The 17,213-nt window shown below is 36.7% G+C and overlaps 1 protein-coding gene across 1 annotated transcript; it reads left to right on the top strand.

Annotated features, from left to right (window-relative positions):
• The first annotated feature begins 2,876 nt into the window (after nucleotides 1–2,876).
• On the top strand, nucleotides 2,877–16,967 carry LOC112047918 (BTB/POZ domain-containing protein 17). Its single transcript, XM_024085219.2, has 13 exons — nucleotides 2,877–3,182; nucleotides 4,089–4,229; nucleotides 5,105–5,284; nucleotides 6,010–6,129; nucleotides 6,636–6,769; nucleotides 7,121–7,237; nucleotides 7,700–7,812; nucleotides 8,344–8,618; nucleotides 9,365–9,481; nucleotides 10,695–10,783; nucleotides 11,507–11,644; nucleotides 12,087–12,165; nucleotides 13,112–16,967. The coding sequence occupies exons 1-13, from the start codon at nucleotides 3,105–3,107 to the stop codon at nucleotides 13,175–13,177; spliced, it is 1,647 nt and encodes a 548-aa protein (XP_023940987.1). The 5' UTR covers nucleotides 2,877–3,104; the 3' UTR covers nucleotides 13,178–16,967.
• Nucleotides 16,968–17,213: the final 246 nt, after the last annotated feature.

Genomic DNA, 17,213 nt, shown 5'->3' with positions numbered 1-17,213 from the left:
TTATTTAATTTCCATTCATACAAATAAATTTAGAATAATATATATTAAGAAGTACCTACATATTTACATTTATCATAACTATATGCAGGAAATATTGATATAAATATACATTGTGAAGTCTCTAAAATAGTTATCAGTCTTTTATGCCTTAAACTACAAAGTTTCAACTGTTTATCCAGAAAAAAATGGAAGAGAACTTGGAAATATCAATATATAATTGTTTTTATTCTAATACTATACAATCATCTTATTTTTACAAATATTGTTGTATTGAATTTAAAGTATCAGAATAGTATATAAACTACTGGACCTAATAGAAAAAAACTTGGTATTGCCATTTTGGCAAAATAGGATATTGCTATATTTTAGTTAAAAACTGAACTGAAAAAAAATTACAGACTAGATGTTTACTTTTTTTCATAATAATTCTAAAATTATTTTACCAATAGCAAATAAAGACCAAAAGTGGATCAGCTCTGTGAGGCCAATTCTGTCATTTACATGTAAGGAAGTAAATGTTAAGCTCTAATGTATGATAATGAGTTTATTAGCTAATCAAAATAATTATGGTGAAAATTACATAAAACATTCAATTACAACTTTGCAACACCACCTTGGTAAGAGGCAGTCTGCGGTAATAGTAAAAACATTATTTTACTATTTAATTCGCCAGTAAATAGGAAAAAAATATTACAATCTGTAAAATATAGTTTTGTTTTTTTTGATTGACCAAATGGTTCATTAGGTATATAATAATAACATTTATTCTCAGAGCAAATAACAATAACAAAAAGCAAACATGTTAATGTTTATAGTGCAACTGATCACTGGTAGATTTAACTGAACACAAAAAAAAAAAATTTTTCACAAATCACATTTTTAGCAAAATTATTGCTTGGTAGTTTTTGCCACATGAGTGATGATTTAGGTAATCATTATGTACTTAGATAAACTGGTATAAAATATTTTATACTATTCATCATAATAAATAGCTGCTGCATAATATCTTAGCTTATATACAGTAAAAACTTCTTATTTCCGCGTCTTTTTATTTGAGGAGTAAAAAATTTCTTTATTTACAAATCTGTAAGAAGAATGTAAAATCTGCAAATTAAAACTAACTGCAAATATTGCTGAAATAGTGAAGTTTAACAAAAAAAAGGTAATTTTAAAAATGGCAAACAATTATTGTTGAGACTTATTTTTGAAAATTGATATAAAACAAACTTTTTTTTAAAGGGAAATTGCACTGCTAAATAGCAGTCTCAATTGACGAAACTACTGAAAAATACCAAACAAGAAAAAAAAGTACTTTAAGCTTTTGACTAAGCCTGAGTAAATAACTAATCGATATTGCTAAAAATTTGATTTTTCAATAAATTTTTATGTTTTGCCACCTAGGAATGTATACCCTTAATTTACATTTCATATAAATTACCATTCCATGTTCACAGTTTCTGTATTCTTAGCATATTTTCAGAACAGATAACCAGCAAATAAAGAGCTTTTAGTGTACATTTTTGACTATTTACAACCATTGTGAGCTTTTTACTTTTTACAAACATTTGGACATTTAGCAACATAATATCTATAATGATCTGAAGAACTTTGACTTAGCAATTTGTTTCTCTCACTAATCCATTCATCTGAGCCATCACAGCAATCACAAATCCCATCATTTACTTTACTCGATGGCACTACATATATTTCTTGCTTCTTTTGGTTTTGGGTTTCACAGTAAAATATACCAGTAGGACAGGCATTGGTACTCGGTTCATCACTACCATCTTCACAATCACAGTAATCATCATTCAACTGCTCGTATGGTATACGTTGGTTCGACGTTCTACATTTGAATTCATTATTCGAATTTGGCCTGTAGTTCCCGATTTTTGTGTAAAACACACCGCGGATCATGCCGTTCTCGTTTATATACTTATCTTCTTCTGATCGTAGGTGCAAGACGTCCTTTATGGTATCGTGGTCCAGTAGTGGAATCACTCTATTGTTTTCACTAACTTCTGAAGTAATGGTCAAGAAGAAATAAAGCTGATAAAGAATGTAACACGATACCATACAAGATGTGATAATGATCACATTTTTCTTCTTTTTGAATCCCATTTTAATAATCACACGGTTTTAATATGTAATTTTTAAATCAAGCTTGATTTAGATTTATTCATGATGTTTTTGCTTAGCACAGGGTGATAATGAAATGGTTTCTGGAATTTTTCTGAAAATTCTGATTTCTGATTATTATTTATTTTGTAAATATTTCCATTCCATTTTATCTCATAGACTATTTCTTATTCTTATAATCTGACTTTACGTACGGTTCCGAGTTCTACTAACCCTTTTGAGCCTACCATAAATTGTTAATTGGTGTCAGACTAAATATATATGGGTTTGTATAGCACCCAAATTCATCAAAATTTCAGTCGTTTTTTAGAGGGTCGACATAAACTCACTCATCTAAAATATAAAATATTAAACAGCATAATCCATAATATAGTCTGTACACTTATTTATTTATCTATTTGTGGTCCTTATACTTAACATAACTATAAATTCGTGTATTACACGTGTAATTTTCAGACTAGAGTTTGGCCAATAAAGGTAGAGACTAAAATCGCCAAATTAAAAAAAACTTTCAATAATTTTTAGGGAGCTCTATACGACGAGAACAAACACTTTACTTTTGACAGAGGGGTAACGTTTGTTACAGCAGGTCCTATGTTAAAATTAGTCTGAGACGGAATATCATATTAATCTGTGGTTGTATCATAATAATCTGTGACTCTGCGTCTTGCTCTATAAACTCTTTACGTAGTATTCACAGATTAATAAATGTAGTAGGTATTTAATAATCTGTGGTTATGATTATTTATGAATTATGATTGGGTTGGGAATTGTTGGGATTTGGGAATTTGATTTGGAAATTGGAATATTTCCTTTATATTCATAGGAATTTGCAATCCAATCTTTAACAAAACAAAATGTTGTTGCGAAATATGCTGATCATAATCAATAGTGTTTTCTTGTGTTACTTCTTGTAAGACTGTTTCTGTTTGTGTGAATTTATAGATTAAAGAAACACTGGCACGATGAATTACCTAAACATTGATTCTCCGATATCTGCAAATTCTGATAGTAAAGATGAAATAAACAATGAAGATCTTGAAGTAAGTATAAGTTGTAGTTGTATAGGATAGCCACATAATATCAATTTGTCAGTTTTATCAACATCTGATGATGGAATCCTTGAGCAAGTGTTCTGACTGTTTTATGGGTTAAAATCTGTTTAAAAACAAAATAATTAAACTATCTACTAAATTTTAATAGCAATAAGAACTGAGTGCTAAATTAAGCCTGAATAAAAAACCTCAATAGCTCTATTTTTAGGCCTTCAGATTCAAGGCTACTATATTCAAGGCCACTTAAGGATACTAAAACAGTGAGGAATCCTGCATTGGTACCAGAGAATTTTCTTAATTCTGTGCATGTGCGAAGTCTGCCAATTTTATTGGGCCAGGGTGGTGGACTATTGGCCAAACCCCTCTCATTTAGAGAGGAGAGTTGATAATGTTGATGTTAATTTTAAGACCTGCTAAATGATAAATTAAAACAGTGTGTTAGTTAAACACTCATATATTACACCATGTTTTTTACAAATGATAAATTTATTAATGATATCTGTTAGTCCTGGATTAGCCAATTAGCTATTTATGCAAACAGAGAAAATATTTTCATAAGGTATTAGTCCGTCGGTTATTATTATTCCCACTACTATTCTTTCTTTTGTTTTTTTTATTTATTGAATTTTGCTTACTCTCAAATATCTTAGAATTTTAATTCATATTAATTTATTATGAAACACTGTTAAAAGTCACAGTCATGATATATGTCAACCACTCTCATAACATACTGCAAGCGGCAGCACACACAGTTTAGATTGTGCGGCATTGCAAGAAGCAGCTCATGATGAGGGCCTTGTATGTGTTCAAAACTACTACGGCATACTTCAATGCTGTATCACATGAGTTTTAGCAGTGTTTATTAGTACATTTAAAATATTTCATAATTTTCAGGTAGATAATTCAAAAAGTGTACTTCTGAAGATAGCAACACTGTATGCGGAACAGTTGATGAGTGACTTGGTGCTAGAAGTGGGCGGTGTTGGGTATCCAGCCCATAGGTTAATACTATGTGCCAGCAGTGAAGTCTTCCAGGTACATACAATTTCTCTAATAATATACTTAAAACAAGTTGAAATAGTATGCTTCTATTGTTCAATTGTTCAATACTTCATACTCCAGCTAAAAAAAAACATGCTATTTAGCTGAAATTTGTTTTATTTTTGATGATTTCTTGTCAAAGCGACAAGAAATGCACTGTACTACAGCCCTACTCAATGTGTACTGTGTGCCTTGTGGCAGTTTTCAATGTTTCATACTGTTACTATCGCGTAACCGCAAACGCGAATTTTAAGGAATTGAAACAGCACCATCTAGTGGCACTACTGCACAATTGTTTCAATTGTGGAAAATTCGCGTTTACGGTTACGCGATAATCACAGTATGAAAACATTGAAAACTAGTATTTCCCATAACTTCAAGGTGTTGAGAAGTCCACATATAGGAGCCGAACTGCATAACAATTTTTTTCTTTTAACTAAAAAAACTTTTTGTTTTCATACAAAGTAATTAAAATAATTCCGACTATCCATGTATAACACACACCTTTACCTATCCTTGCATTTAAAATACGTAATTGTGGTAAGACTGTCGGAATCGGAAAGATATTGCAACTGGCACTCAGCACTTTACTAGTAAGCTACTTCATGATATTTATCAATAAATGACTTTGGCTAGGTCATAATATAAGGATATAAGGGCACAATAATTTAAGATCTATTTACAAAAAAAAAAAAATTTACTACAAATATATTAATTTTAGAACACATGTCCTGAGACATTTTTAATTAATTTTCTTTAAAGAAGATATATTCTTTAGAGGTATAGGAAATACTCCAGAGCATCCTGTATATATAAATCTATGATAAACTGTCACAAAAGTTTTATTTAACGGAAGGCCTTTATGGTAGGTAATGTTAATGAACCGTGAATGGAGCGAGTGGCGAGAGAGTCGCATAGTGCTCCAGGAGACACCCACGGCTGCATCAGTCTTCCCCCACTTCCTCAAGTACTTCTACACCGGCCAAATCAAGATATCATACCAGACTGTGCTTCCAGTGCTGTCACTGGGCGACAAATATAATGTTAAGGTGAGTATCACTATATATTTAGTTTGAGACTATACTTAGTTAGAATTCATCTAAATATATAAAACTCAAAGGTGACTGGCTGACATAGTGATCTATCAACACACAGCCCAAACCACTGGACGGATTGGGCTGAAATTTGGCATGCAGGTAGATGTAATGACGTAGACATCCGCTAAGAAAGGGTTATGATCAATTCTGCCCCCAAAGGTGATAAAATAAGAGTGAAAGTTTGTATGAAACTTGGTCAATTTTGCGTCGATTTGGCTAAAATTTGAAATGAAAATAGATTTTACTTTTCATCCCGGAAAAATCCATGGTTCCCGCGGGATTTGTGAAAAACTGAATTTCGGCGGACGAAGTCGCGGGCGCCCACTAGTTATACTTATAAATGCGAAAGTCTGTATCATAAATGGACTGTTTTTGATGATTTTTGCTATAGAGATTAATGGGACTATTGAGTAAACAGAACGTAAGTTTTTTTTTCCTGAAAAAGTTTACAGTTCTCAAATTATTTTTGTTTGATAGAAAAATTTTATGCAAGCATTAATATCTCAAACTGTTGTTGAATAAATTTATTTTTAAGTTAACAAAAAATATTCTCAATAAATAATCTAAAAATTATGTATTAACTATTTGTTGTGAACTTGAGTTTTTTAATGATCAAAATGATTTTTTTTTTAATTAAGTATTCTTTTAATTTAACAATAAAATATATCTCTCAACAGGATCTAGTCACACTGTGTTTGGACTACATGTCACAGCATATAGCACAGGCGGCCAAAAGAGGTCACCTCATTGCATGGATGCAGTACACCATGGCATGCGGCCACAATGACGTAGCTAAGGTAAAATTGCATGCATGAATATGTCCATGGTTATGGGGCCAATTCTAATATCTTTAAAGTGTTTGATTGCTGCTTTTTGATCTGTTGTCTAAATTGATCTGTTCCAGAACTGCAGGATGTTTGTTTATTTTGAAGGCAAATTATTAAATTTGCCTTCAAATTAAGTAAGGGCAGTGGTTTTTAACTGTAGGCACTATACATACGAATTGTACTTACAAAATAGAAAATTCTTTCTCTAAAGTTTGTAATGAGTTCTCATGGTATAGTGTTTTTCAGATAGCTTGGGAACGGTGACAGTTCGTTTCACTCTTGAAAGTTTGCCGCGATTCACGATAATAGTACTTATTATGAACGTCATAAGGCAACTGTCACCGTAGCCATGCTATCTTAAAAACACTTTAGGCAGTGCATTTTTGATGTACACACCACTGTGCATTAGTAAAATAATTGAAATTCGAAGTTTTGAACTTATAGTAAGGTCTTTACGATGACATGTTGTCAATCAGGCTTGCCAGAATTTCGTGAAGTGGAATTTGGAGTGGGTGGTGGACAGCGAGCTGGAGGAGCTGGAGGACGACGCGCTGCTGATGCTGCTGCAACAGAGCGACCTCGTGCTGCACAACGAGATGTCACTTTACCAGTGCGTATGCTTCAGTGTGATGAGCTTTACCAGTGTGTATGCTTCACAAGTAACTCAGGACGTAGTGGTGGTGATGTACAAAATAGCAAGGATCGCTTTTGATTTTTACTACAATGCTCGAGCTTTGGCTTAAGTTGGATTTCGTTGTCCAGATCAGATAGCAGAGTTCACTATTGTTTATTTGTATCGCTGGTATCACTTTAATATTCACTCCACTTCGATCCGAAGTTAGCTGCCCCGATCGTCGTCTACGTCGCGTATTTATACCCTTTGTCTCTAGCAATAGGGTCCTCCGTAACAATATTATAATGTTTGAATGTAATATGTATTACAGTGAATGATATTCCGCAGGTTCGTGGTCCGTTGGCTGAGCAAGCAGCGGGACAGACTGAGCACGAGTGAGCTGGGGGAAGCTGAGTTGAAACAGCACTGGGATTCTCTCGTCTCTACGGTATTCTCTCATGTCAGGTTTGTATTGCCATTTTTGGGTGTCACCTTCATAGGACAATTTCTTACATATAATGGTAGTTGACTCACATCAACAATATAAACAATATTAATTTCGCATAGTACATGGAATAGGGGTCCGAAATATATCGAACAAACGAAGCGTTTGACAAAAATATATTAGTCAACAATTACTTTTCGACTTTTAGTCATCAATCAATCATTGTGACGTTACAAAATGAACGACCGCGTTTTTGACGTTTGGAAAATTTTAAAAAATATATGACCTTTATTTTATTTTTTTAACATCGATATATTAGAGCACCTTTTCTTATCTGTATAACAAATGAAAGGTAACTGACGCGCCCAAAGTCCAGATTGAGCTTTAATTATGTAAACAACCCTGTTCTTTTTAACCTCACACCCCTGTACAGTTATATGGGGCTACGTATACAGTAACCTAAATAGTCCCATATATTACAGGTTTCCCATGATGTGTCCCAATCAGTTGGCCAAGTTGCTGCTATGTCCGCTAACTCAGGAACACAAGGAATTCTTTATGGAACGAATGGCAGTTGCCATGAGCTATCAATCAGGTAATTTATGATACAAATTGCAGGCTTAGGTAAACTCCTGAAAATTAACGACTGTTTCTAGCTTTGAGAGTAATCAGAACTCCAGTTTGTTTCCGCTTCCTTTTACCGCAAAACAGCGAGATGTCTTAAAGGGTTTTAAAGGCTTTTGCTTTAGTACTGCTTATCGGTACTACTAAAGTGTCTTCCTGCCTTCAAGGCACGAGTGAAGAGCCACTTTCTAGGCAAGAGCTTACATTTCAGACCTCAGAGACGAATATCTTAGCATTCCATGGATTCACCGTGCGGGTGCGGGAGTGACTACTGGATGTAGGGTTAAGGGTTAAGGCTTTTTCATTTTCATTAGTCCGTAAATACTATGTAAGGAGTGGGACCAAACCACAATGTTGGTGATAAATCCAGTCAGATAAGTCCCTTTTGAAGCTTCAGGAGGATTGGATTTAGTCAAGCATTAGCACATACTCATAGGTTGTAACAAAAGACACAACTATTTGTTAAAAATTCCAATTTCGTTTTAAAAATTTGTCCTTACAGGACAATACGAAAGGATATCAGAAGTACAGCAGACTGAAGCTGGCCGAATGCTCTTCACCCCCCGGCTGTACACCGAGGATATGTGGGGCTCCGTGCTCGCCGTGGACAACTTCCACTCGCTGCAGTCCTACCACACGAGGACCTTCATCTTCTCCACCAGACCCTCGGTAGCAGACATGGCTACTGAGAAGCTGACAGAATGGACTGTGGATCTCTATCCCAAGGGAGTTTGGTTTAAGAAGAGCATGCTGATTGTTTGGGCTGGAACTTATGACGTGAGTAATAATTCCTAAACCTTAGTATGTATGTATGTATGTATGATATGATGATGATGATGATGATGATGATGATGATGCCGTGAGCTAGGTGGGGAGTACTGGTAGCGGTCTAGCTCATTCTTGTCATGGCGGCCGATCCGTCCACACCTTTTTTTGTATAATTATCCTTTATGGGATGTTATGGGATAGGCAGGGAGTGACATGAGTGGTGAATTGTGTAGACGATTAGTGGGGTTATGCGAAGTGAACTTAGTGCAAATGGCAAATGGCTGTGCCGATGACCAATGTCAGGCCAGTGGTTCTGCCCATAGGTAATTATTTAGATAAGAATACGGCTTCTCCGTTATCAGAAGTGGGATTTAGTCTATTCTCTGTTATATGCTACAGTTTAATGCTAGTTTGAGGTAGTGCACTACAGTTTAAGGTTGTGCACTAGTTAAAGGCAGGCGTCCACAGATCCGCATTCGCACATCGCATGAAACGGGTTTTCGTATTCTTTATACAGAAAGTCATGCAAGTGCGTACGGATCCAATGGGCCCCCCTATCCTTAAGAAAACTACAAGGAATTAATTTAAAAATGAGGGTATAGAGAGAATATGTATCAATTAAGATTGACCATGACGGTGACTGATGACTGATGACGGCGACGGCGACGATGACGATGACGATGACGATGACGATGAAGATGACGATGACGATGATGATGATGATGATGACGACGATGATGATGCTGGTGGCGCAGGTGCCGGAGGTGGTGCTGCGCACGGTGCGCATTTCCATCACGTGCCAGAACTGTCCCGAGCAGAGCGCCTACGAGCGCGACTACCTCGACTACTACGAGCCCGACGTGCGGGTCAAGGTACATATACATACCGTCCGTTCAATTATATTAATCATATAATTTACCCTCAGTCATAATATATATACACCGTGAAATTTCCTACGTCTTTAACCCACATAATGTACCCAATGTATATTATCCATTAGTGTCATTATAAAAAGAAAAACAAAGACAAGGAGTTACAATAGGCAGTTTAGATATATATTGCATATCGGTAGTTTAGATGGCTAAGTTTAGATGTAATTACATTTTTATATAAATTAATCTACTCTCTAATTACATTTTTATTTGTGAAAATAATCTCGTAATTGTAATCTAATATATAAAATTCTCGTGTCGCGGTGTTCGAACTTGAACTCCTCCAAAACGGCTCGACCGATTTTGATGAAATTTTTTGTGCATATTCAGTAGGTCTGAGAATCGGCCAACATCTATTTTTCAAACCCCTAAATCCTAGGATAGGGTAGTGGTAGGGTAGGGGTATGGTATAGGGATAGGGTAGGGGTAGGGTAGCGGTAGGGTAGGGGTAGGGTAGGTTTATGGTATAGGGATAGGGTAGGGGTAGGGTAATGGTAGGGTAGTTGTAGGGTAGGGTAGGGTAGGGGTAGAGTAGAGGTAGGGTAGGGGTAGGGGTAGGAGTATGGTAGTGTAAGGTAGGGATAGGGAAGAAGTGCAAATAAATAAATTAATAAGTCAAAGCGAAGCTTGAGCGAGTCCGCTAGTATTTTTATAAAATAAAATTGTATTTCTATCACGTTACCGCAAACGCCAATCATAAACTGTGACGTCATTCGCTACAAGGCATCGGTTCGTGATTGGCGCTTGCGGTGACGTGATATATCACAAACACTGCAAACGCCAATGTAGCCTATTGTAACAAAGTTTAATACCCTGTATTTTCCAACACCTACCTATTCGCCTCGATGCCAATGTGCGGGTCGTCGGTCCCTTTGAGGTTCATTCACTTTAGCCTAAACTAGGTCAAAGTTCAATGACTTCACACTTACGATGCAGAATTAAACAGGATGTTAAAATTCATTTTCACAATCAAAATTTTTTATAGTAGTTGTGTGTAAGGACCCAAAATATATTTGTTGGTGTTAAATATATTTGATGTGTGAGGCTACTTGGGAACCTTCAAAAATGACAGACGATTTTGATTTTGTTGTACAAGTCCATATGTGTTTGATCTGAGAATTGACCCTATAACAGCATGGTCCATTGTCCCCAGATAGGCATCCTGGTGTGGGGCGTGCAGAAGGGCGTCGAGCACGTGGTCTCCGTCGTGGAGCGCGTGCATCGCTTCTCTGCGCAGAACAGGTATCTTGTATATCTCAGATATGAGGAGATCCGCAGAAGAGCCAAAGTCTTTGACATATCTCAATTAGTCGCGAAGCTCAAGTGGCAATGGGCGGGGCACATAGTCCTGAGCCGATGGACGTTGGGGTTCCAAGGTGCAGGAATGGCGACCCCGCACTAGAAAGCGCAGTGTTGGCTGACCCCCCACCTGGTGGACTGGCGACATCAAGCGAGTTGCAGAGAATCGCCTAAAGAAGACCTAACCCCGACACAGTAATTTAAAGTTTTTATACTTTCTAAGTATATAGTTCTAGGGTTCGAAGATTTGGAATGAACCACCTGACTCGTATGAGACTGTATTTCACTCCTTAATCCGAGTACCAATACACACTTCCAAACGTAGGCAATTCGTTGTCAAAATCGTAGCCGAGTTCATTATTGTTCACTAGTATCGCTTGTATCACTTCGACGTTACTTCACTTCGTTCCAACTGCCACGAGCGTCGTGTCCGGCGCGTATTTATACCCGTGACAATGATTCTAGATCATTCCGGAAACGCCTACAATGTTTCGAAAGACACGCGTATTATTCCACGAAATTCGACGTAAAAAAAACAATAACAAAAAAAAGATCGTTAATTTGTTTGTAAACAACTCGATTGGCCGAGTGATTGTGAACCTTAACTCTATTAATACGGTCCTCCGTAGCAATATTTTTTTCTTATTTTACAATCATCTGTCACAGAGTACTGAATATAGATGGAGCGCTGGATTTCGATGAGTTGAACACTCCGCTGTACACGCCGCTAGACGACGTCTCCGCCTCGCCCAACTCCGCCGCGTCCGCCTCCCCCTCGCTCAGCTCTAAGGGCACCGGCACCGGGTGAGTTAACACTCCGCTGTACACGTCTCCGCACTCCGCTGTACACGTCTCCGCCTCGCCCAACTCCGCCGCGTCCGCCTCCCCCTCGCTCAGCTCTAAGGGCACCGGCACCGGGGTGAGTTAACACTCCGCTGTGCACGTCTCCGCCTCGCCCAACTCTGCCTATTAGGACAAAATTGGTCAAATATTGTTCGTCAGTCGGTCCTAGCAAATTCATGTCATGCTTTGGTAAGGTGAAGGCAAACTTTTGATAGAGTCCACGGTGAAATTAATCACTTAGTTAAAACACTCTTGTTCAATCCCCACTTCACTTGTGCACCTTTCCAGGTTGAATAAAATACATTCTACTTTATGGTATAAAACTCAGCAAATAAATATATTCCTACGATTTTCCCGCCAAAACATTTTGTATATAAAGTTAATGGTTACACAATGGTTGCAGGCGCTGCCAGAAATGTTCGGACAGTTGCGACTCGCCCGAACCGAAACATCTCCTCGGACCCAATAGAGACCAACTGCGGGTAAATATTTTTTCTTTTATCGCTGAATTTGTGCCTTTTTTGGTCAAACTTTTCGATCCCGGTCCGTTCTTCTCTCCTTCTGTCTCTCTTTGTGCTCTCAGCACGACAAATTGGACAGAAAAAAAATATCACTTAAAAAAAAAATGTTATCATTTTTTTTGCAGGTTTTGCTTTTAATTTAATTTTCTGTCGCTATGTGACTTCGCATTTTCATGGTGTCACCTGGTTCAAGGTTAAAAAAAAATATGGTACATGCAGCACAATGCTGAGCTGGATCCTTTTTCAAGCTTGTGCCAAATATGGCACAGTGGTGTTCTGATGCTTAGCCTAAGTTTGAGTATCAGGCACTACAATAGTGTTAAAGGGTTAAGTGTGGTACAATTTTTGAAATAAATGTTTTTTCTTTCTTTTTAACCGAATTCAAAAAAAGGAGGAGGTTTCTCAAATCGACCATAATGTATATTTTTGAACAAACTTTTCGATCCCGGCCTGTTCTTCTCTCCTTCTCTCTTTCTGCTCTCAGCACGATAAATTGAACGGAAAATAAAAATGCTTGGAGGCCGTTGGATCAGCTTCCACCTTCACACAGGAAGTAAAACTATAACAAATGTAAACAGTAATTGTTATCAATTGTAAATTATAATACTGTATGACTTTTTCAAAAGAGCAACTGTTGAGTTTCTTGCCGGTATCTTCTCAGCAGGACCTGCCTTCCGAACCGGTGGTAGAATCTTTACAAATAGTCAACTGACGTGTCAAAAGTGCTTGTAAACTGAGCCTACTTGAAATAAATGATTTTTGATTTGATTTGATTTGGAAATGCGAGTATTGATCACATAACATTTTTTTTTTTAATTAAAAAAAAAGTAACTTAATTCATTAACTTAAAACTATGGTACAATGAGTTTTTTTTACGGTAGTTGATATTAATATATTTCTTTTTCAGATACAAGTAGTGATAGTGCCTCTAACGGACTTTAGCCACGTCGGCGCTCCCGACGCTCGCGTGTGACCACTTACCGTGTTCAGTGCACACTGACTGTAGACTTAGAAATTGTATTCAATACACTAAACTCCGGCCGCTCTGTGATTGCGTTTCTGACAGGTCGTGGTCGAATGGGACTCACATATTCAATTACAGTTGCCTCGTTATTTTATCTTATTTTACAAAGATAAACAGTTGGCATAACCTTGTACGCCAGTTCGAAATTACATTTTTTTTTCATTCTTTACAAGTTATCCCTTGACTACAATCTCACCTGATGATAAGTGATGATGCAGTCTTAAAATGGAAGCGGACTAACTTGTTAGAACGAGAATGAAAATCCACACCCCTTTTCGGTTTCTAAACGATATCGTATCGGAACTAAATCGCTTGGCGGTCTTTGTCGGTAGGGAACTAGCACGGCCGAAGCCAATCCCAAAGGCCCCAATGGGCCCAGCCAGGGATCGAACCCAGGACCTATGTTTTGTAAATCCACCGCGCATACCATTGCGCCACGGTGACCGTTACATCGTCCATTCGATCACGACCTGTCAGAAACGCTATTTCTGAGCGGCCAGACTTTATCTATCTGTAAACTGTCGGTTGGTTGGCGCCATTGTATTATTTCTTTGTTGGTCTTTATTTGCTATGTTGGTAGCTATATGTTTTATAATTATTACTTTTTATTAAAAAAAATATTTTGGTAAGCAAGTCGCCGACAGAACAGATATAAATGTTTTTGAAAATGTCTATTCGAGTGTCTTAGGATAAATTTATTAATTAACGTTCGATTATAATGTTGAACTTTTGATGCTTTTGTGTAAATTGTGGAAATTAAGACCATATAGTACCACAAACTTATCTTTTAGTATAATGTTTTTCAAAATGGCGTCCGCCGCGACGTTAGTTCAAGCATGCACACAGATTGAAGAATAATAGGCAGATAGAACACGCATGGAACACGGCAGCAAATACAAATTAAAAAACTAATACATTTTCGAGTCAGTAAGACAAAGCGTCGCATCCATAATTTATTTATGACCAATATTATTCAAGAAAAATGGCGTCATATGTTTTTAAATATTTTAAAAACTGTTTACAAAAACTAAAGAAATAAGTTGGAGTATTTTTTTATAGTTAAATATTGATTTTAATCTATTCTGATATTATTTTCGTAATTGTTGTTAGTGTTTTAAACTTCCAGAGAATTGCCGGTGTTGCTAGTCCAAATTTAAAATGTTCTCCCTAAAATTTAGGGCAACAGCTAATTTAATATACATATAAACATTTATTTTCTTATTAATTAACACCATTTACCCAAACGCGCAGTTATAATTCACACCCACAGTTATAAGTATGTTCTTTAAATCCCAACATTGATTCATAAATTCATAATAATATTTAAGACTATTCAAAAAAAATCTTCATTCCATGAATATTTCTTGGCATGACGTCGGTTTTTTTTTTGAGGGTTTCTCTGGGCTATGCGCGGCTTGTAAAGACTTATTCTGTATCATTCTCTAATCTGTGTGCTAGCATCTAATTTCATCGGATGTCAAGCCGTTAGCGCTGCAAGCATGTGGGCTTACTGGATGGTGTGTTGTGGCAGCTAGCATTAAACTATTTGCGTTAGTTGCAACTTTAGCCACCAGCCCCTGTAGCCAAATGGCACGTCGATTCTCTGTCTACAATCGCTAACGCATCGAAAACTAAAAAAATGTATGGGAATGACATTTGGTATCGGAAGTCACGTGATCAAGATCTGTCATTCCCATACATTTTTTTAGTTTTCGAAGCGTTTGCGATCGTAGAAAGAGAATCGACGTGCCACTTAGCTGCAGGGGCTGGTCAGATAACTTTGTGGTACTATATGTACATATTATGACTGACAGCAGGAAGGCTATTCAGTAACGATGTTTTACATAACTCGCGAGTTTCGAATTTACCTCTATCTCTCTCTCTGTCTGACACTATACTATAGAAAGAGATAGAGGTGAATTGCAATTGAAAGGCGAAACTCGCACTTACGAGTTATGTAAAACATCATTACAAAATAACGCTATAGGAAGAATAGGAATATTGGTCGTATTTAAAAAAAAACTATATGGCAAATATTCTTTAAAAAAAAAGTTATGGCAAATGTTTATATTGACCCGGTAGCTCCACGGTGAACACCTACTGACAGGTCGTGGGTTTGAACCCCGCTCACTGGACTATTGTTGTAGTCTTTCAGAGTAATTTGAAGGGAAATAAATAATTATTTCTCATATATATTTTTAAAGGTAATATAATTATGTATTTTGTAAATATACTATGTTTATTGTAATTTGGTGTGCAATATGATGTTGATTTTGTTGTCATGGCATTTGATGGTGAAGATGGCTACAATGGAAAGGTATTTTGAAAAAAATAACCTATATTTTTTTGTTCAATGGATTTTCTGTTGCTTTGCTAGAACATTGCTAAGGTGCAATGACTTGCACAAGGTCTCTAACTAGGGTAGACAACATAAGTACAAATTGTATAACATGGAAAATTCTGTCTTTTTTCCTGTTCCGTTTATTGCTTTTGAGCATTGCATCAAAACTTATTACATATTTAAAACATGTAAAGATGTTCCTGTGTTTGAGTGAAACAAATGTTTCAAACAAAAAAATTGTATTTTGTCGCCATTTTTTACTTAACGTCTTGTTATTTTTTTTTGGTCCAGCCAGACCTGGACTTATTAAGAAAAACTTAATCGGTCCAGCTGGTGATCGAACCCAGGACCTCCGTCTTGTAAATCCACCGCGCATATCACCCACGGAGGCCGTCAAAAAGAAGTAAGAAGGACCATCTCTGTATAAATGTCTTAAATTAACTCCGTACAATTTTGTTTGTTCTACCCCCTCTATAATTACATATTCGACTAGCTGACGCCGCGCGGTTTCACCCGCGTGATTCCCGTACTCGTAGGAATACGGGGATAATATGTAGCCTATAGCCTTCCTCGATAAATGGGCTTCAAATCGGAAAGAATTTTTCAAATCGGACCAGTAGTTCCACAGATTAGCGAGTTCAAACAAAAAAGTCTTCAAATTTAGTACAGATTTCAGCATAATTCGATCTATCTCCATTTGCTTAGGTTTAACGTCCTGTACGCTGCTTAGTCTACGTCAACGACTTGTCTCGTGACGAGAGAGGTATAATGTCGACCAGTAGCGGCGGAATCGAAAATATCGATCTCTTTCGTTGCAACGGCATGAATAGAACACTTTTGGAGTTTCACTCATTAATCGATTTTTCATATAAAGCCCCCGGTATGAAAAAATATGGGTAATAAAATGCGATGAACGAATGACAGCGTTGGGTTTTTTGTGCGCAACCTATTTTGCGCACCTTTCACCGTGCGCTGCCGCCAACAGTTGGAGGACGGGCTCGCACGCCGCGGCCTGCTGCTCCTCGTTTGCGCACCTTTCACTTTTCAGGACGTACATATGTATGCTGCGGGGCAACATACACCTATTTAGACAGTCGATCTGAAAGAGTAAACCCCACTCGTGCCTCGGAGCTGACACACACTTTTTTTAGTTAGATCAAATGAGATGGTTCTTCTTACTTCTACTGAAGAACAGAAAAACTAAATTATTGTTTGCAATGCTTCATAGGTACTAAAGATGGTAGCTCACATCTGAAGTGCTTTTTGTTTAGTATGGTAGTTCATACAAGTATTTGTTACATAAATGAATGTCTCTTTTCATATGTTAGTATTGAAATGAAAGTGACCATCAACATTATACTTCTTGTTGAATAATATTAAAAAAGTTTGTGATTCAAAGATGATTTTTATTTATTTATCTTCTACTTTACATCCTACAAGCATTTATATCGACGCCGAATGGATTCCTGTAAATAAACTGTCAGTGATGTCAAAATAACTGTTCTTTTTGAATTCTTAGTGATTTAAATTACATATTTACGCAATATAGATTATTGAGTTTTTTGAAAGATTTTGTTTCTGTCATTTGTCTACTAAAAAAAAAAATCTTTTATTACCATAGGCTAGTTGACACTATTTTTTTTA

This window comes from Bicyclus anynana, chromosome 10 (genome assembly GCF_947172395.1).
Source record: "Bicyclus anynana chromosome 10, ilBicAnyn1.1, whole genome shotgun sequence".
Taxonomy (NCBI): domain Eukaryota; kingdom Metazoa; phylum Arthropoda; class Insecta; order Lepidoptera; family Nymphalidae; genus Bicyclus; species Bicyclus anynana.
The sequence above is the reverse complement of the archived record's forward strand: the minus strand, read 5'-3'. Positions and strand labels throughout refer to the sequence as shown.